The 22,848-nt window shown below is 33.3% G+C and overlaps 1 protein-coding gene across 7 annotated transcripts in view; it reads right to left on the bottom strand.

Moving 5' to 3' along the window:
- Positions 1 to 22,848, bottom strand: part of Nek1 (NIMA related kinase 1) — a 163,381-nt gene that overhangs the window by 137,435 nt on the left and 3,098 nt on the right. For all 7 annotated transcript variants that reach the window (XM_026389744.2, XM_077792549.1, XM_026389747.2 and 4 more), the window contains 8 exons: positions 17,757 to 17,905; positions 17,057 to 17,153; positions 11,697 to 11,794; positions 7,424 to 7,507; positions 4,180 to 4,247; positions 3,959 to 4,045; positions 2,741 to 2,795; positions 44 to 244 (listed from right to left, as the gene is read on the bottom strand). In XM_026389744.2, the coding sequence (XP_026245529.2) occupies positions 44 to 244; positions 2,741 to 2,795; positions 3,959 to 4,045; positions 4,180 to 4,247; positions 7,424 to 7,507; positions 11,697 to 11,794; positions 17,057 to 17,153; positions 17,757 to 17,873 (807 nt within the window). In that variant the 5' untranslated portion in view covers positions 17,874 to 17,905. The remainder of the gene's footprint in view (positions 1 to 43; positions 245 to 2,740; positions 2,796 to 3,958; positions 4,046 to 4,179; positions 4,248 to 7,423; positions 7,508 to 11,696; positions 11,795 to 17,056; positions 17,154 to 17,756; positions 17,906 to 22,848) is intronic.

Raw genomic sequence — 22,848 nt, 5'->3', positions numbered from 1 at the left:
CCCTATTGTTTAATTTTAATTATAAAATTAAAAAAAAACATACCTGAGGTGAGAGAAACTTTTCAATGCGCTTGGCTATAAAACCTTTCTCCAATATGGAGTTGACTGATGGTCTATCCCTAGGATTTCTTTTAAACAACTGAGAGAGCAAACTGCGGAGATCATAGGAATAATGCAAAGACACAGGTGGGAAAGATCCAGATATTATCTTCAGTACCAGGTTTTTCATATTGCCAGCTTCAAACTAAAAATCCACAAAATAAATCAACATATATGAAACATAAAGAAACTGAAACTGGGATTATCATCAAGGAGAAATAGTTTTTTCCTATTAACAGAATAGAAATATAAAGCTCTTTCTTTTTTTTTAAAGCAATTTATTTTTAATATCTATCTTTCTTTTTTTTTTAAAGAGAGAGGTGGGGAGAGGTGGGGAGAGAGAGAGAGAGAATTTTAATATTTATTTTTTAGTTATCGGCAGACACAACATCTTTGTTTTGTATGTGGTGCTGAGGATCGAACCCAGGACGCACGCATGCCAGGCGAGCGCGCTACCGCTTGAGCCACATCCCCAACCCCTAAAGCTCTTTCAAATAATTTAATCAGCATGTGTTCTTCTGCATATCTATAAATGTATTTCAAAACGAATGTTAGTTTTCAGAAAACAAAATGTGATAATTTACTCTAAGAGTAATTTTTACTTATTCAAAATGCTAAGAAATGAGATAGAATTATTAATGAGAGATTTTAGACAATAATCAAGATGATTAAAAACTATGTCTTTGAGGTAGGAAAATTAGGGTCAAAGAACCAGAAAGGAGGTGATGTGGTTGTGGCTCAGTGGTAGAGTGCTTGCCTATCATGTGAGGCACTGGGTTCAATCCTCAGCACCAAACAAAAATAAATAAATAAAATAAAGGTCTAAAAAATACAATAACATTATTTTAAAAAAAGAACCACAAATGAGGGGGTGGACAACAATCTTTTAGTCTTCATTTAAAACCTTTATTCCTATGCTTCTGTTGTAATATCTAGAATAGATATTAAATATAAAAGTATTTAGGCAAAATATAACAAATAAACCTGCTAAATACTTTCCTATTAGTCAGTGTCTATTATAAATTTTGTGTTTGATGCTCCAAGCTATAGAATCAGCAATATGGCAAACATTCCAACATAGAATACAAGCTATGTTAAGAGTAATATACAAGCCAGGTTCAGAGGCACATGCATGCAATCCCAGCAGCTCAGGAGGCTGAGGCTGGAAGAAGGCGAGTTCAAAGCCAGCCTCAGCAAAAGCGAGGTGCTAAGCAACTCAGTGCCTCTACATAAAATACAAAAAAGGGATGGGATTGTGGCTCAATGGTTGAGTGCCCCTGTATTCAATCCCCAGTAACCCCCAAAATAAATAAATATATAAAGAGTAATATATATTTTAGGATTAAATACAGTATAAATTGAAGTTTAAAGAAAACAGAGGTAGGGCAGTATAAGATCTAAAGATTTCATTTTGAAAAACAAAAGCAAAATTATACTTTTGATAACTATGCTAAAATAACAGAACCGTTGTATACTCCTGATATGTTAAAATACACATTGAGTTAAATGTGCCATAAATTAAACATCAGCCATTATAACAATTATAGAGAGTTCCATTAAGTGCTAAGCTCTCCCAGAACATTTTAAGAATATCACTCAGTTTATAAAAATTAAGGTCAATTTTATAGAAATATCTGTATACCTAAAAAGGAATCCTAAATGCATAAAAAATATGATCCTCTGATAAACTTTCCTTTATGTCTCAACTAACAAACTCTTCATAAATAAAGATTACTTAACCACAGGTGTCCACTAAAGAGTAAATAATATTAATGAAAAATTTAAACACACAAACATTTAATGTTTGTACCTAAAATGATGGTATCACAGAAAAACTAACCAATTCATTTAAACACATATCTGATAAACACTATTCCACATCACTTTGGCAGCTTCTGCATTTTTTTTTCCTTAAGAAAGAAAAAATGAAATCTAAGCCAATATAGTTAAAGTATATACACAGCCATTAAAAAGAATAACAAAGAAAAATAGATCCCAAATAATAAAAATAGGCTCTAAAACTGCTAAAGCCCCAAGATTCTTTATATTTTTATGTATTTTCTTAAATTTTTGGTAACAAAAATTTTTTTTGTTTAATCAGTGTGAAAAAACATGTTAAAAATAATTTTGAAATGAAGAGTGATTAATATTAAATCTATTTGTGAAGAGTATTCTTCCTTTTTTGTGTATTTTTGTGCTGCTTTAAAAAAAGATAATAATAATAATAAATACTCTGACTTAAGGAATATTTAAATTGATAAAACTCTTGGATGAATGTGTTGAATGAAGTTCTTTAACTTAAATAACTTAAGTGATTCTAAACTCAAATTATTTGGGTACTCTGAGAGAACTTGCTAAAATGAAACTAATAAAAAAATTTAAGTTTAAAATGCAAATTTATAATAAATAAATTTAACATTGAGGACAAAATATATTTCTATCATCAGAAATAACAGAAAAAAGTATAAAATATATAACAGTAAATATATAACATATTCATCAATACTAAGGGTAAACCAATTTAGATTCATACTTCAGAAAATACAGCAAATTTAAAAACTGACTTAGAGAAACATTTTTAGTATATGAGGTCATCTGAAAGATAATACAATTTAAAAATACTTCAGAAACTTGTACTTACTGCATGTTTAAGTGTACACATCTCATAAAGGACACAGCCTAGAGCCCAAATGTCACTAGAGAAGACAAAAATGAGAAATTTCTTCTTAGTATATATTTAAATTTTTTTTTTACATTTAAAGGAAACAAAAGCAGCATGGGAATGTTTTAGAAAAAGATATACTAGATAAAACATTTCCTTTAAAACTGAAATTTTCAACCATCATTAAATGACAAGAACAGCTGTCTCAGATTAGAAAATATTGTTGTCTAAATAATCATTTTAAAGTGTCATTAAAGAATTAAAGATTTAAAAGAAAAATATCAAAACTTGGGGCTGGGGATGTGGCTCAAGCGGTAGCGCGCTCGCCTGGTATGTGTGCGGCCCGGGTTCGATACTCAGCACCACATACCAACAAAGATGTTGTGTCCGCCGAGAACTAAAAAATAAATATTAAAAATTCTTTCTCTCTCTCTTACTCCTCTCTCACTCTCTCTTTAAAAAAAAAAAAATCAAAACTTTCATGTCCATTCCATGTAGTTATTTTTATTTTGCAAAAGTCAAGTGACCTTATTCAATTGTTTGCAAAATGCCATGATTTTTAAAAATACTACAAAAGCAAAACATTATTTTAATTAACAAAAAAATATTAATTTACTAAAATCAAATCTAAAAGAAATCTATAAAAGCCAACTAACATTTCTTGGTTGGGATTTTCCAATTAGAAAGAGGAACAGAAAATAAAGGGTGACTAAAATTCAGTGTCAAGGCTGCTCTTTCCATCCACATATTACACAATCTGTTAAGTCATAGTTCAGATCAGTGATTATGGATATAGGCACCAGATAGTTAGTTTTGATACTGGCCCCACCACTTAGTAGGCTGAGTAATTTCAAAGAAGTTAGTCTATCTCTCAGAACTTGGTTTTTTAATACAGAAAGTGTTTAAAACAATATCTGACATATAGAATGTGTTCAACAAAACTTAGCTATAATTCAATAGGAACTGACTATTGAGAACATTCTATTTCTAATTATAACTTAATAAAGTGATTCTATCTATAGTTCCTTTTTTTAATAATTTCCTTCATCATACATGTGTGTGTGTGTGTGTGTGTGTATATATATATATATTTATATTTACATATGTATGTTATTGATTTTAGAATAAATCTCAAGGTTCACAAATAGAGTATAACAGAAAAATTTAAAGGAAAGATAACATATCATTTTAAAATACCTTTTATTATTATAAGGTTTGTTTTCACAGATTTCAGGTGACAGATAGTATGGAGTTCCTATGCAAGTTCGAGCCAGCTCTACAGTACTAGAACAACAACAAAAATCACAGAAGAAACTTAAGATGTTAAAGACATAATAAATTTCCATATATACATAATCATTGATTAAAGTTTCACTGAAGATATTAAATCAAAACAAAGTTGAAAATTGATCTGTTACCTATTGAGAACTCTAGCAATTCCAAAATCCCCAAGTTGTACTGTCCCATCTTTGGTTAGAAATATGTTCTGTGAAAGAAAGAAAAAAAAAAAAACACCCAAATATTGTTACAGTCCAGTTCATTGTCTGAGTCAACAACGTTTTTCATAAAAATTAAGCCAGTAAAAAAAAAAAAAGCTCGAATAACTAAATTTTAACATGTAAAAGAATAAATGTAGTCCCCTACCTCATACTGTACACAAAATTAATTCCAAGTGGACTCTAGACATATAAAAACAAAAAATACAAAACTCCCAGAGAAAATTTTAATTGGGATAGGCAATGGTTTCATACACAATACCAAAAGCACAAGCAAAAAAAAAAAAAAAAATTGGATTTCATCAAAACTAAAACCTTTTGTGCACCAAAGGACACCATCAAGAAAGTGAACAGACAACCCACAGAATGGGAGAAATGTACTTGCACATTACATATCTGAAAAGAACCCTTAAAGTCAGCAACAAAAAGACCAAAAAAAAAATCCTATTCAAAAATAGGCAAAGACAAATATTTAAATAAAATGTTCCATTTAAATAAAATGTCATTGGGCTGGGGATGTGGCTCAAGCGGTAGCGCGCTCGCCTGGCATGCGTGCGGCCCGGGTTCGATCCTCAGCACCACATACCAACAAAGATGTTGTGTCCGCCAAGTACTGAAAAATAAATATTAAAAAATAAATAAATAAATAAATAAATAAATAAAATGTCACGTATGTAAACTCATAGAGACAGAAAATAAGATTCATGATTGCCAGGATCTAGTTGGAAAAGAAATGAGTTGTGACAACTAACTGGTATAGTTTCTCTTTGGAGTCATAAAAATGTCTGGGAATTAGAGACTGGTGATGGTTTCAAAACTCCATGAATATATTAAAAATCATTAAACTGTACACTTTAAATGAGTGAATTTTATGATATGTAAAATATACATACCCTGGAAACACCCCACCCACCAAAAACCTGCCTAAAAATTCAAACTAGTCTAAGTGTAACCAGTCAGCCTTAAGAGTTTCCAGTAATTTAACCAACTATTTTGCATTCATAAATACAAAATTCTAATGTTTGGTAACAGAAATTAAATTTCATTCTTTTGGGGGGCAGGGTGTTTGACCAGGGATTGAACACAGGGTCGGACACTGAGCCACATCTATAGCTCTATTTTGTATTTTATTTAAAGACAGGATCTCACTGAGTTGCTCAGTGCCTCGATTTTGCTGAGGCTGCTTTGAAGGTGTGATCCTCCTGCCTGAGCCTCCCAAGCCACTGGCATTACAGGCATGTGCCACCAAGCCTGGCATTTTCCAGAGGAAACATTCTCCTATCAAAAACGTAGAGCATTGCCAGGCGTGGTCACGGTGCACACCTGTAATACTAGGGACTAGGGAGGCTGAATCAGGATCACTGAATTCAAAGCCAGCCTCAGGGACTCAGCAAGGCCCTAAGTGAGACCCTGTCTCTAAATAAAATACAAAAAAGGGTTGGGGATGTGGCTCAGTGGTTTAGCATCCTGTGAGGATGGCCTTAGGCCTGAGCTTAAACAACTCCATTTTAAAAACTCCAGTTTAAAACCTGCAGTCTCACCAGGCACATCCAACAGATTCCTCCAAAATGGCCTCAAACAAGTTACTTCCCCTCACCCTGATAAACAGAGTGAAGCCTCTGGCAGGCTATCCTTGCCTGATAAGAGGGAAAGGTGAGAAGATCAGGGTGGAGACCACCAGACCAGATGTTTCTGACCCCAGGGTAAATGATGTCATGGAGAAATCAGATGGTAGCTGATAAGGATTGAAACGGGGTCAAAAGCCCCAAAACTTAGTATAAATAATAGATCTAATGAACACGGATTCAGCCAGACGAAACAAGGATGCACTCAAGCTGGAGGCCTGATGAGGACCTGATATCCCATCACTTGTCATCGTTTCCTGATCCTCTGTGTGATCCTCACTGCTCTCAAACTCTACTGCCTTCTTCTGGACCCTGGTGAGAGCTGCAACTTCTCCTACAACCCCCTCCTCAACCAGTTGTCCACTCCACTCCAGGAAAAACCTGCCTTGGTTCCGGACCTGATCACTGCAGTCAGAGTGTGCATCTGCTGGACATAAAGCCTAAGGCTTAAGACTTTTGATCTGACATTTGAACTTTAGCATGCAGAGGGAATATCTATTATTAGCCTGTCATGATTAAGTGTGTTTTACAGTGCTTAGAATTAATCTAGAATTGTTTGCTGTGAATTAATTAATCCAGAATTGTTTACTGTGAGTTGATTATGTCTATTGCAGTGCCTAGCATTAAGGATTGTCGTTTTCTTGATTAAGAACCTATAGAGTGAAACTGTATTGAGTACTTTGAGGGGATAAAGCACTGAAAGGGGCAGAAGCTCATGGACATCCTTTATTTCCCCCCTCAACTGCATACGTCGCAATTCTGCCCCCTCAAAACACATTCCTGGGTTCAATTCCCAGTATCCAAAAAAAAAAAAAAATGCAGCATTAATGAAAGAAAAGTGAGCCTCACCAATGTACAACACTGTGAAGTTTCATAATAGGAACAAACAGAACATCCTAAAATCTTTCAGAGAAAAGAAATAAGGATAAGAAATTATAATGGCTTTAAATTCCTGAATAGTAAAACAAAAAGCCAGAAACCAAATGAGCAATATCTTCAAAATTTTATAGGAAAACAATTCCCTACCTAGATTCTTTGTTTGTTTGTTTGTTTGTTTTGGTTCTACCAAAAGCCACACTCTCAACTCTTTTTATTTTTAGAGATAGAGTCTCACTAAAATGCTGACGCTGGTCTTGAATTAGCAATCCTTTTGGTTCAGCCTTCTGAGTTGTTGGAATTATAGGAGAGTGCCACCATCATGCCCAATCTCTTAACTGGAAGTTTATTCCATTAATGAGAAATAGAATAAAGTAATCTTCAGACATGCAAAATCTCAAAAATTCTACCTCCCATACATTCATTTTTTATTGTGTTTCATCATGGGGAGAGAGGAAATCAAAGAGAGAAAGATATGAAAAGGAAGCAGGCGATCTAACAGAGGATTATTAACCCCAAAAGAGGATTTCTAGAACTAGACTGAAGAAGGAACATTGAAGAAAGACAGATAACACAATGCACATTGAACAGGGTTCAAAATCAAGCTCAATACATGTTCCATGTCCTTATCCATTCAGAACTTACTAATGACAGAATAAACATACCTGTGATTTTATGTCTCGATGAAGAATTTTTCTATCATGTACATGTTTCAGAGCCAAACATATCTGTACAAACCAGTCCAAAATCTAGGAAGAAAAATCAGATCTGTCATATCTTTTAAAAGTTACATATCATGGTATCTTTCCTTGATCATTGAAAGGATTCAGGAACATATGGGGTTAAGGAAAACTAAGTTGCTAAAAAAAATGGGGGGCTACAATTTCTTTTTATTTTTATTTTATAGACACTAACATTAAGTAGATATTCAAGTAAACTGACTTACAGAATGTGCAAGAACACATACTAAATCTTAAATGAAAGAGATACTATTGAAGCATCTCATAACTCAAAGTATGGAAAGAAACTTGAGTCAAAAATGTAATTTATATTTTATAATAGTATGAAGATAGGTGACTTTTCTTCATTTTTTCTATAATGCTTTTTTCAATATAAACAAAAATCAAACACAAAAAAAAATAAGGCTAGAAAATGGGAAGACATCTCTCACTTTTCCTTTCCCCTTATTCACCATGTGTATATAGCCTCTGGGGCTAGCAATTTGGAAGTTTAAAAGGGCTTAATTTCTACCTCGATCCTAACACCGAAATAATTCCAAGATAATGACATTTTTAAAAAATACTTATGTTTTAATTGTAGTTGGACACCATACCTTTATTTTATTCATCCATTTTTACGTGGTGCTGAGGATCAAACCCAGCGCCTCGCACATGCTAGGTGAGAGCTCTACCACTGAGCCACAACCCCAGCCCCCTAAATGACATTTAATTTTTTTTTTCTTTTAGTTGTAGATAGACACAATACCTTTGTTTTATTTATTTATTTTTATGTGGTGCTGAGGATCAAACCTAGTGTCTCACAAGCACTCTTCCACTCTTCCACTGAGCCACAACCCCAGCAGCAAAGTCAATGGCATTTTTAACATGAAAATCAAACTGATAAAAGAAAACATAGGCTAATTTTTTATAATATTTGAAGCAGGACTTCCAACACATGACAGAAAACTATTAATAGCATAACATAAAGACTGATAAAGTTGACTACATAAAACTTAAAACATCTACATGGCAAAATATATAATCAAATTTAGTAATAATTATTAAAAAATACTGCAGCATGGGCTGGGTACAGAGCTTGCCTAGCATGGGTGAGGAACTGGGTTTGATCCCTAGCACCACATAAAAATAAACAAATAAGAAGCCAATTTGGAAAGCAGTATGGAGATTCCTTGGAAAGCTGGGAATGGAACCACCATTTGACCCAGCTATTCCTCTTCTCGGACTATACCCAAAAGACCTAAAAACAGGATACTACAGGGACACAGCCACATCAGTGTTTATAGCAGCACAATTCATAATAGCTAGACTGTGGAGCCACCCTAGATGCCCTTCAATGGATGAATGGATAAAAAAAATGTGGCATATATACACAATGGAATATTACTCAGCACTAAAAAATAATAAGATCATGGCATTTGCAGGGAAATGGTTGGCATTAGAGCAGATTATGCTAAGTGAAGTTAGCCAATCACAAAAAAACAAATGCCGAATGCCTCCTCTGATATAAGGGGGGTGACTCAAAATGGGGAAGAGAGGAAGAGCATGGGAAGAAGATTACCTCTACATAGGGAAGAGGGAAAGCGAGGGAGAAAGGGAATTGCATGGATGGTGGAAGGAGACCCAAACTGTTATACAAAATACATGTATAAAGATGTAAGAAAAAAAAAGAATATGTGAGACACTAGATTAGGTAGAGAGAAGTGATGGGAGGGGATGAGAGGGGTTGGGGAGATAGGAAGGATAGTAGAATGAAACAGACATTATTATTACTGTGTGTATATATGTGAATGCATGACCAATGTGATTCTGCCACCTGAATACTCATAAAAATGAGAAATTATATCCCATATGATTCAAATGTATGATATGTCAAGGTCATTGTACTGTCATGTGTAACTAATTAAAACAAAACAAAAAAAATAAACAAATAAAATAAAGGTATTGTGTCCATCTACAACTAAAAAAAAAAGGATAAAAAAAACCTGCAGCATAATTGACAGATTGCTGATTCTGCATTACGTAAAAGTTCTTCCAAATCACTGAGAAAAATACTGACAGCCAAAATAAAAAGTGTATAAAAGACTGGAAAGGCAAACACAAAGGGAAAAAAGCTGAATAAAAACCTACATAAAATACTAAATCCCCTTCAAATTGAAAATAACAAGATATCATTTTAACTGAACTTGAAATAATTTATAATATCAGTCAGATATAGGAAAATAAGTCTTTTTATGCACCATTTATGAGAAATTTAATTCTAATCACTTCAAATCAAATTTTAGATTCACATACCATTTTAAATGCAAGTTAAATAAATAATTGCAATTTCAAATTTATTCTACAGATATAGTGTCAGAAATACCAAAATACATGCATAAGAATGTTTGTTATAGCACTATTAGATCCAAAAATATTTTAAATAACAGGCCACAAAGGAGCGTGAAATACATTGTGATACATATACTAGAAATATTCTGCACCCATTGAAAAGAATGAAGCAACCAGGCGAGGTGGCACATGCCTGGAATTGCAGTTGCTCTGGAGGCTGAGGCAGGAGGATTGTGAGTTCAAAGCCAGTCTTAGCAAAAGTGAGACACTAAGCAACTCAGCGAAACCCTGTCTCTAAATAAAATACAAAAAATAGGGCTGAGGATTATGGCTCAGTGGTTAAGTGCCCCTAGTTCAATCCCTGGTATCCATCCTCCACAAAAAAAGAATGAAGCACATTTATGTATAGTTTATATAGTGTTAACTAAAAAGAGTTGCAGAATACATAGTATACAAATGCATAGTATACTCCTATATTTATAGCACATACTTGAGCTCTATGTGATTATAATTTTGTGTGTGTGTGTGTGTGTAGGAAGGAAAGAAGGAATAAAGTTAGGAAACAGAAGGACAGCTACCAACCAGAAAACAGGGTTTACCTCAGGAAAGTGGATTTGCAGGGAATTAAATAAAATGTAACAAACTTTAGTTGTTCAAATTTATAGATATGCAAGTAAAATCTGGTGGAAGATATTATGTTTTGTTTCCTAGCCTTGGAACAAATAATAAATAGTCTTTAAAAACCCAATCCAAGATTCTTTATGAAAATTTCTAGACAAAAATAAAATCTGTGGCCTTAATAACTATTTGATACTATAAGACTCTAAGTTTTTAGAGCAAATTCAATTAAAATTAAGAAGGGGTGATAATGAGAGATGAATGGAAGGAATTTAGAGAAGGAAAAAACCACAGAAAATGAAGAATATTTAAAGAAGTTGGGACTTGAACTGAACTGGAAAAAAATAAAGGCAGCTTATTAATAACAAAGAGTTAGGGGAAAAACATTACCAAAATAAAATAAGTAATCAGAACAACTATAAAGACAATGAGATAGATATATAAACATACAGCCTAGTGGCTAACACAAAGTACCTGCTCAATAAATATCTCCTAAACTAAACAAAAGAGGTGGAAATTTAGGGAATAATAGAAAAAAAAATAAAGCTACTTAGATAGGGTAAGGCTATACTTCATTGATCTTGGAAATCAAAACAGAGATTAGATTTAACAGTTGCCAGTGCAAGCCTTCCAGAGCTAGAGTTATGTAGAAAAGCTACCTGTTGGGGAAGATTTGATCTGGCAGCAGTAAACCATATTGTTGGGACCCTGAAAAATTAAACACTTAAAATGAATAAATAAGTTATATACATATAGTCAGGTGTGGTAGCAGGTGCTTTTAATCCTAGCTACTCAGGAAGCTGAATCAAGAGGATCACAGGTTATACTCAGCAAGACCATGTCTCAAAATAAAAAATAAACAGGACTGGGGATGTGGTTAAGGGGTAGAGTGCTCACCTGGCATGTGCCAGGCCCTGGGTTCAATGCTCAGTTAACACAAAGAAGAAAAAAAATATACAAATATATATACACACATAGGATACATGTAAATATACATAATATACATAGGATGTAACACATTAACATATAAAAATATACTGTTACAGAACTAGAAATGAGATAGAGAACTATACAAAAGTGGGAGTTAAATAGTCAGAAATGTGCCAAAGGTATTGAATATACCAGGCTGCCCTAGTTATTACAATTAGCATTTGTAGTTAGAAATAGATACACACATAAATAACCAAATAGCTCATTTTTGAGCTATTTCTCAAAAACAGGGTAGGAATGAAGCTCCTACATACTCACTTACCTGATCCTCTTGAAACAAAATGCCTTTCTGAGCATTTATCCGCTTAAACAGATCTCCTCCTTCACAATAATCCATCACTATGTAGAGAGAGCCATTTTCTACAAAATAAAACATTATTCCCTTTTTTAAAATGTATATCAATGGCCCAACTAACTTAAAAGTACTTAAAAATTTACTGAAAAGCAACCACTAAGCAAAAAGTGCAGAACCACACTCATAAGAATTAAGGTGCAAGTTTCAGGTACACTGTTATAAAGACTGTATAATGACAAGTTATGTGCACTCAATCATGTTTTTTTTTTCCAAATCCAAGAATACACTGTCCTATTGAAGAAAGGTGTTCACATTAACTTTAACATCTCTGGAATACAGATAAAATGCAGAGATACTTGATTTCATTCAATAATGAATAAAATAAGCTTCTGAAACGTCATATGCAAAATCATACTTTTCTACCTATTTGTCAGATATGAGTTATCTTAGTTTCCAAATGACCATTAATTTTCAGGTTTTTTTTAACCCACATGAATCAATTACTTATAAAATAAATGTGATAATATATATTGTGATAAAATCTGAAGAGCTTTCTTACATTTTACTCTCTTTAAAAAATGGTGTATAACTTGTGAATGAACATGATGAAGGGGCTCTACCTTATTTACCTTTATATCCTGATTCACAGAGAAAGAGACTTCCATGTCTCTTCCATGGTGGAAGGGACTAGAAACACTTTTTTTTTTTTTTTTTTTTGGTACCAGGGATTGAACTCAGGGACACTTGACCACTAAGCCACATCCACAGCCCTATTTTGTATTTTATTTAGAGACAGGATCTCATTGAGTTGTTTAGCATCTCGCTGTTGCCGAGGCTGGCTTTGTACCATCTCAGCCTCCCAAGCTGTTGGGATTACAGGCCTGTGCAATCACACCCAGCTTAGAGAAACATTTTTAATCATTCTTTGCACTCCTATGTGGCCAATATAATTTCTTACATTTATTGAACCACTACTTACTAGTGCAACTATCATAATTCAAAGCAGAGTTTTCCACTTCTCATTTCCTTACCATCTGTTATGGCTTTATTCTTAGTAATATTTATTTTACACTTTGTGGTGGTGTGTTCATGCTCCTATATCATATTTTGCTACACTGCTTAAAATACACTATTAGAATTGAGAACTTGTAACTGGGCATGGTGGAATATACCTATAATCCCAGCAGTTTAGGAGGCTGAGGCAGAAGGATCGTGAGTTCAAAGCCAGCCTGGTAACAGTGTTAACTCCAAGAAAAGAACAAAACTATGCTAAGGATAGCAAAAGAAGGTAAACCTTCTACTGTTCTGTAACCTCTGAATTTTGTACCATATGTATATAATAAAAGATAAAAACAAAAAAATATGTGTAGGGGGAGTTAATAGGACCTGAGAGAGGGATGGAGAAGCAATCCTCCCTTTAAAGGAACGGAGCTTTAATATATGAACTCAGTAATATATTTTGCCACTAGATATTATTTATTTTTTAGATTAATACTTATCTATTCTTTATTCCAACATCTTACCACCAATTATTTACCAGGCATTTTGCTAGGTATATACAAATACAAGACACTTCCCTTTATCACCAATAAGTTTGTACAGTAATAAAGGCCCTCCCCAAAGTCAAAACAATAATTCCACCTAGAAATGGCTTAGAGTTATAGTCACAAGGCTAAAAGGCTATATAAATCAAATGATAAAACCCCAATGAATGTTAGAGAAAAATGGTAATGGGGACTGATTTATAATCAGTAAAGCATGTACTCTTGGTTAGCTAACACAATAGCCAATTAGAGCACTCTTTTCCCTTCACCACTCCTCAATTTAGAAGCTAAAAAAAAAAAGCCAGATGTTTTAGCTCCCGTTTCCCATCACAATTAGAGGTAGTCATCTGACTCAGTTTGGGTCAGTAAAATCAAAAGTAATTCTGAAAAGTGGCTTCTGAGAAAGCATTTTTCTAATTAAGGAACAGAATCAAGATGTGCTGCTGTTGCCACCATTTCCTCTTCTTTTGGCCTTGGATGCAGACATGTGCCTAAAATTGCAAGTGCTATCTTGGGACAAGAAAGCATGAAGCTGAAAAACTTATATACTAAGGATGGCAGAGTAGAATGTCAGAGCCTGGATTATACTAACACAGATGAGCTGCCATGCCAAAGGTCTGCTTATCTTAAGACTTGTTACCTGAGACAATATCTTTCTCACTTAAGCCAACAGTGGTCAGATTTTCTATTACCTGCAGCCAAAAGTAATCCAAATTTAACTCCTATGAGAAGTCTTTTTTTCAAGTTAATTAGATATTGGCAGCAGCAATGGGGAACAAGTAAAATGCCAACCTCTATATCAATGAGATTGGCATGCTTGCAAAAAGATATAAAAACTAGAAATAAGAACTCAAACAAGAGGATAAAGGCAAAAAATAAAAGCAATTAGAAGATGACAGTCAAAGACAACCAAAACCAGAAAATTATATATTAATAATGGAAGCAGAAAGTCAAAAAACTATACCATATATAAACCATACACTCAAATATCTGGTCGTATGAAGCAATCCCCTATTTTCCCAATCATAAGATCAAAATTTTTACTTATATGCATTTATAAATGGAAGGAAATCAGACGAAACAGTCTAATGCCTATAATAATTAAAATTAAAATCTATCATACACTTATATTTTAAATTATACACACACACACACACACAAATAGTCTTCTACCCACTTTCAAGGTTTTATCAAATAATTTCATCCAAACTATTCCAGTTTATTTTCAAATCAATGCCTTTTACTGATTCACCTATCCATTTTTCCAGTCCATATGATCTGCACTTAACTGAAAAAAAGAGAAATTTTTAATCTGTTTGTCAATGGAATTTCTTCTCATGCACTAATTCCCAGGTGCATAATATTGGGATTTTTAAATAAAGCATTCCCAGATAGTATGGTAGCTCAATGGCAGAGTGTGTACTTAGTATACACACATACACAAATCAAGAAGGCTGTAGGTGTGATTGTCATAACATTCCACACTCCCTTGTAAGTAAATTTAAAAGGCTATTTACAGGATTGGGGTGTAGCTCAGTGGTAGAGTGCCTGCCCAGGATGTGTACTGCCTCTTCATTCAATCCTCAGTACATACTCCCCACCTAAACACACATACCAAGGCTTACTTATAATGGTATCTAATATCTCTCGCCCACATCCTGCACAGGTGGCACAAATGGGGTTCCCCTTAGTGGAATGGGCTGGCTGAGAAATAAAAGCTAAGAAAAATAGAACGACAAAAAAAAACCCACAGGACATAGAAATGAACCTGAGGGTTGGGGTGGAGGAGGCAGACCTCCATTTGTAGCCAGTCAGGCAGAAGTTCCAGAGGTCTGGACTTATGAATGGGTCAAAGTAGAGACAACCTCAAGTACTGAACTCTTAATCTCAAATTGAGTTAATCTTTTGAGGTCATAGAAGTTTTTTATATTGATTACAGAGAAAAAAATAAGGTAGTTTATTTTTATTAATACAATATATTTTGCACAGCCATAGAAAATAAAGAACAAACACTGAATTGTTAATAGCGCTTATCCCTAGGGAGTAGGAATGAGGATGGAATTACAAAAATGGAGTACTTACCTTCTAGTCATGCATGTCTATACTTTTTTAATGTTTTTCATGAGCATGTATTCCTTTAAACTTAATAATAAAATCTTAAAGAATGTGCATCCCTTTTCAATCATTCAGATGTTTCTATCTGTAGTACTAATATAAATACAAAATATCTGCTGGAAATTTGTCAACATACAGTCAAAACCTTTTAATTTGATTAAAACTGTGGCACTAAGCTGGATGTCCTGGCTCACACATGTAATCCCAGCAACTTGGGAGGCTGAGAGTGTGGATTTCAAGTTCAAAGTTTGCCTCAGCAACTAAAAAGGCTCTAAGCAACTCCTTGAGACCTTATCCCAAATTTAAAAATAAAAAAGCCTAGGGAGGGAAGGGGTTGTGGCTCAGCAGTAGAGTGCTAGCTTAGTATGTGTGAAGCCCTGAGTTCCATCCTCAGCCCCGCATAAAAGTAAATAAATAAAGCAATTATGTTTAATTCAAATTCTAATTCCTTAGGAATTTCTTAACTTAAAAAAAAAGGCTAACATCTTTACTGAAAGTTAATAATATTTTTTTAATATTTATTTTTTAGTTGTGTCCAACTAAAAAATAAATATTAAAAAAAAAAAAGGTCTAGGGATGTGGCTCAGTGGTTAAGCACCCTTAAGTTCAACCCCTGGTACCAATAAATTAATTAATTAATTAATTAATCAATTAAAATTGTAGAGCTAAAAGAAAAAAATTAAAAGATAGATGGTGGGGAAAGATAAATACAGGAAATTCAAGGTCCTGAGAATGACTAACATTTTACTCTTTCACATAAGATAAAAATCTTCAATTTACTGTCATCATAAAAGTTAACAATATGATGTGTTAATTTAACAATATTTTTAAAAGTATCTTTTCATTTAGTAGGTATTAAGTTTATCTAGGAACAAAGTAATTTTAGCTATAACTCATACTCTGAAACTAGTATGTGATTCAACCTTGAACTAGTCATTTCAATTATCTTCTACCTTTACTTTATCTTTCTTTTGTAATTTATAGAGATTTATGATAATAATGGAAGTGATAGGACTTTATTGAGTAGGACTTGAATAAACTACTTTGAATTGCCTTTCAAAAAGCTTTGCCCTATCTTACTTCCTACATTATCAAATATAATAGCATATAGTTCCAAAATAGCCATGACAATTACTACATTTTAAGAACTTGAGAAAATATTCAATATATTTCAATGTTATAATGAGGGATAGCAGAACATACTAATACAAAGGGTACTTTCTAAAGATGAGAACATTTTCTCAGTGGTAGTGTTTGTATGTTTAAAGGCAGTTTAGTTTAAAAATATGTTAGGGATGCAGACATCACTCAGCGGTAGAGTACTTGCTTAGCATCCATCTACACCTGGATTCAATCCTTAGTACCATTTTAAAAAACAAAGATAATTACTGTTTTGCTTCTTCAAATTCTTGTACTTACTATACTGCTTCATTTTAAGCAATCACTAATAAGAACAAGTCAGAATTAAACTACCAAGGAGATGGTATGGTGTCAGTATTATCTTAGAATCAAGCTGATATTTATATGCATATGTGCTGAAGCAAAAAAAGATACTCCTTTTTTTTGTACCTGAGAATACATCCACAAAATGAATCCTTACAAGGAACATATCCAAATTTATCAATGGCTTAGGACTTATATTGAATTGTCTTGCAAAATTTTTCTGACCTTCAAATGATTCTCTATATTGGACAATATTTGGATGCTTCATGTTTGCCAAGACAGCAACTTCTCTCCTTGATTCTTCCCTTTCTTTACTGGACATCTTAAGTTGGAGAAAAAAAGGAAAATAGTAAATCAAACCATTAGTAAGAGAGCTAATAAAAAAAATAATGGCACTAATATAATCCAATCAACAAAAATAGCAAGGAGTTAAAAAGGATGAGCTGCCAGGCCTGGTGGTGCATGCCTGTAATACTAGTGGCCTGAGAGGCTGAGGCAGGAGGATCACGAGTTCAAAGCCAGCTTCAGCAACTTATCAAAGCCCTAAACAACTTAATCTTATTTCAAAATTAAAATATAAAAAGGACTGGGGATGCGGCTCAGTGGTTAAGCGTCCCTGAGTTCAATCCCTGGTTCCAAAATAATAAAAATAATATTTTTTTAAAAAATAGAAAGCATGAACTGATTCTATATATAAAAACATTTTAAGATATTTAAGCTAGATTAAGTTACAGGACAATAAGCATACTTTTCTAAACACAAAAACACAAGGACATAAATCTGACTATTCTAAAATCAGTGGTACTCTTTAGGATTATGGCAGCCTTTTGCTTTAAGGTATACATTGCTATTTTTTTTCAAGTCCTCTAATGAGCTCCATGTAACCAAATCAGTACTTGTGTAATCGAAGTAAAAATATACTTACTCTTGAGATGCTAATTTCCTTGATAACATATTGTCTGCCATCCTCCGTAGATTCAACAAGAATGGCTTTCCCAAATGAACCTTCTCCGATCTTTTGCACTCTAGCATACTTCTCCATGGTTCTTTTTCTAAGGCATTTTTATGGGTATACTAAAAAGAAGGATAAAAACAGTTAAAAGAGCAATTATGTTTAATTCAAATTCTAATTCCTTAGGAATTTCCTAACTAAAAAAAAAAAAAAGCTAACATCTTTACTGAAAGTTAATAACCTTTATCTCAGTTTCACTCCTGCAACATAGTTACAACCCAAAAGCCAGACAGTGACATTTCAATTTTGTAAGAATGCTTTGGAATTTCAAATATTTTTCATACTTAAAATTATGTGCAGAGAACAGCAAACTTTTTCCTACATAAACGACTTAGTAGCGATATTTTATTATATCTAATAAGAATGTAAGCTTAATAAGATACTATCTACCAAAGTTATTTGTTTGCTATTATAAAACAACTTCAGATAAAATTTATGTACATATATTTTAGTGTACTTACAAGGATTTCCTTAGGATAAATTATAAGTTCAGAGAATATACACATTTGAAAACTTTCAAACATAGTGTCATACAAAAATGTCTACCAATTTATATTCTAACTTGCAGCATTTTTGTCATACAAAAATGTCTACCAATTTATATTCTATCTTACATACCTTCATTAATACTGGCTATTAATTATTAAAATCTGTGAGAGGCAATAAAGGGTAGTAGTTAAAGAGCACTGAAGAGAGATTGTGTTTAAATCTGGCTTTATCACATACTATATGGTCTAAGACAATTGACCTATCTTTACATGTTCATCTATAAAATGTAGATAACCATAGTATGTACTTACAGAACCACTGGGAGGATTAGTTAATATAAGTCATGTACTGAGCACAATGCCTGGCATATGGCAAACACTATGTCACAATTTGTTACTCTTGTTTGATGAAGGAAATGATGTTTCATTTTTATTTGAATGAAATAATGCTTAACTGGTAAACTTAAAAAATTCTTCCACATTTATTGAACATTTGTATTTCTTCTTTTTTGAACTATTCATCTATTTTCTTAATCCATTTTCTACTAAGATAGTATTCTTTTTAATAATTTGCAAAAACTCCTAATGTAATCAAATCCTTCTGCTTTAGATATTATACATATACCCTTACCATACCTAAGTAGTTAAAGTCATCAGTAGCTTCAGCAACAGTAATTTCAAGAGAGCGATAATTTCAGGAAAAGCCCAAGTACACTACACTAGATAGTAAAGCTTAAAAAAATAAAAAGTAGTGTGTGGGGGGAATGGGTGGTAGAGATAGGGAGCAATAATCAGCATAGCCTGCTGGCAAGATTACCTTTAATGTGGACATACATGAATTCACTATGTTAATCTGAAACTCCTTCTAAATATTTCAATTACCCAACTTGCTCTCTTCTATTTCCATTTACAGCAAACAAGTTTCCAGTGTATGATTCCCTTCTGGGAGAAAATGAGCTTCCCAGGAAACTATTTTAAATTTCTGTGACAGTTATTATATTTCTTTCTCATTCTAAATTAATAAATTGATGCTGTCATTTCATCCATCAATACTAAATTTGTTTAATTTTATTTTGCTTCTAAAAAAAGAAAGGCTAGGGGGCCAGGGTTGTGGCTCAGTGGTAGAGCACCTGCCTGGCACGTGCAAGGCACGGGGTTTGATCCTCAGCATCACATATAAATAAATAAAATAAAGGTATTGTGTCCACCTACAACTAAAAAAAAAATTTTTTTTAAAAAGGAAGACTCAATCTCAATAAATAACAAAATTCATAGTCTAGGCCTGTAAAACCAAAGGCTAGAACACAGCCTGTGGTAAAAATTGATGGGTAATTATACTGTATGAAATTTTGTGGGAGTCTTCCTCTACTTTAGAAAACATGGCCATATTCCATTTCAAATTTCTATAGGAAACAAGAATGTTTTTAGCAACTTTAAGAGAAACAATAAAAGAAACATTATCAGTGAGTTAAAGAGGAAAAGTCATTCCAAACATATTAAATTCAAGTTTTATCAACTGGTATAATATAATGTTTAATGTCTATCTGGGAACCATCCAAAATTTAAACAATTATGTCCCATTGTCCCATTTATGGAACACCTAAAAAACTTATACTGAGCAAAAAATATACCACTTATGGTAACTATGAAATGCACAGTTATGCTTTTAGAGTTCTATTCTTTTGAGAAAACAGATGAAAAACAAGTGATAATATACACTAGTATTATTTGTAATAATAAATTATATAAGCTATAGATTAAGACTTCTAACCTATTTTAACATACCTGTGACAATTTCACTGAAATAGTCATGGAATTAAAAACTTGGGATTTCATGGGTTAATGATTTCTCCAGGACAGGAATGTTCAATATGTCACATTACTATGCTACTTAAGAAAATAAAAAAATCAAGATACACTCATCTTAGAAAACTAAATTTCATAAAATAAATTATAATACATACTAATCACATAATAAGATTATTTCACAATCATCACTATCCAGTGACTGCCATGAAAGGAAAAACAAAATTAGTCATTTTGGCCTTTCTTAAAGTTTAGTTGCCAATTCCTTTCCAGGGATCACATGAAAACATGGAAGCTCCAAGAGTCCCTAACATTGCATTCTACTGCCAACTACATTACTGCATCTCTTATTTATAATTAATTCAGTAAAGCAGAAGAGAATCTACTACCCCTGGTATTGATAAAAGATAACTCTAACTGCAATCAAAATAATGGCACAAATACAAACACCTGTCCAAGTAATAAAAGACTTGTGGCAGATGAGTTTCAGAATAACTGACATGCTCTCCTTTTTTGCAGTTAACATACATAAGAGGAAATAAAAGGAAAACCATGAAAAAAATAGGTTATTTTCAATGTCTTATAACATATTTAATTGAGCTACTTATTTCTTTGTGGTAAGACTTCTCAACTGAATTATAATCCTAAAAAAATTTTCCAAACAAATGAAATAAAACAAAATGCACTGTCCACATTATAACATGTAACTGACACAACACAGAATCCTGTTCTTATTTCATTATGGTAATAAACTAAATTCTAAATAAATGTTCATCTTTTCAATGCTTACGTAAAATCACAATTTTCAGTATATAAAAACCACAACTCACCACTAAATATATGAGATTGAACATACTACTTCTTCTCCACACTAAAGGGGTCAAAAAGACAGAACAGGATCTCAAGATAGCAACAGCAAAACAATTCTGGAAACTGGCAAACAACACACGCAAGGCAGCAACAACTGACTAGGAACCAACAGAAAGCTGTATTTTAAGCCAGCAGAGGGAAATAAGAGAAATAAGAATGCAAAAATAATCAATTAAATAAGTTGATTCCCTCCACATATAGCTCAATACCCAGGTGCACATGAACGTCGGCTAATACTAGGATTAAAATAGGACTGGTTGAAAGGCTAAGCAACAGCCACATATACAACGTGCCTCCTTCATCTCTCCCAATCAGGGAACTACATATCTTCCATGTTGGTAAAAAACTGAGATGTCTCTAGACTGGGAACCTCAAGTTCAGCTGGGAGATTAAGAGAACGTCCACAAAATAAATGTTGAGACTAGACTCTGACCATCCCACCTCCAAAAGCAATTTAAAACCTAAAAAAAATGTATGATGATAATTATTGAGAGGTGGCAACTATTAATAAGTTCTACATTCATCCTAGCCTTTTCTTCCCCTGAAGACATCTCCCATGTGCCACAGTGAAATAGAACTCTAGTATAAAGACGCAGTCTTCCTGGGCTGAGGAGAGAAATGAATTAGTTTTCAGAGCTTCCAAAATCCTAGAAAGAAAAAAACAAAATAGGAGTCTAAAAATCTGCAAGTAAATCCACTTCTGTCAGCCCATTTCTAACCTATGCATGCACACAAAAAGACTGAGACATAGTTCTAACAAAACCTCAGAACCATTGATAGGACGGGAGTGTTAAATAACTGAAATAGAAAAAATAAAACCATAATAATAATAAAATAAAACACAAGAGAATGAGTTTTTTAAAAAATCACTGAGTGGGTAGTTGAAATATACCATAAAAGCAAAAAGTCTTAATGGATTAATGACTACTAGCATTAACTAGCATAAAGCAAATAAGAATGATAAAAAGTATATGTTTTAGCTCATACCCCCAAAGGATCACTTTTTAATAAATAAAAAGCTATGTACTCATAGGCATAAAAGAAAAATCCAACAGAAAAGTGAACAAAGAAGATGAAGTTACTTAGGATGTATGTAGTTCAGCAGTTTACCTAGCATGCACAAGATCCTGATTTAAATCCTCACCACCAAAAAAGTTAACAAAGCTGGGCACAATGACACACAACTGTAATCCCAGCAACTCAGGAGGCTAAGGGAGGCAGAAGGATTGAAAGTTCAAGGATAGAGTGGACAATTTAGCAAGACTCTGTCTCAAAACAAAAATATAAAAAGGGCTGGGAATTTATCTCAGTAGTAGAGTCCCCCTAAATTCAATCCCCAGTACCAGCCAAAAATAAAAAGTAAAATGATAATAATAAAAAGAATAAGTTGTAGGGGCTGAGGTTGTGGCTCAGCGGTAGAGTGCTTGCCTCCTATATGTGAGGCACTAGGTTCGTTCGATCCTCAGCACCACATAAAAATAAATGAACAAAATACAGGTATGAAAAAGAATAAATTGTATATAAATTATATTAACATGCACAAAGGTAGCCAGGCATTGTGACTCATGCATGTAACTCCTGTAGTCCAGGGACCTGGGAGGTTGAAACAGGAGAACCGAAAGTTCCAGGCCAGCATAAGCAATTTATAGCATGAATGTGTTTTAAAAAAAAAAAGTACAAAGGTATCCAATCTTCTGTAAAGAGTAATCAAATTTGAAGAAGAGATAACTTTCATCTTATGCATATTTTACAATAAGAAAAAAATTCAAGAGAGCATTTTTCACCCATCAGATTGGCAAAATTCAAAAAATTTATTATTGTACTGTTTTGGAGGGAAATAG

The sequence above is a fragment of the Urocitellus parryii genome, chromosome 14 (genome assembly GCF_045843805.1).
Source record: "Urocitellus parryii isolate mUroPar1 chromosome 14, mUroPar1.hap1, whole genome shotgun sequence".
Classification (NCBI taxonomy): Eukaryota; Metazoa; Chordata; class Mammalia; order Rodentia; family Sciuridae; genus Urocitellus; species Urocitellus parryii.
Note: the sequence above shows the minus strand (reverse complement) of the source record. Positions and strands in the feature narration are given on the sequence as shown.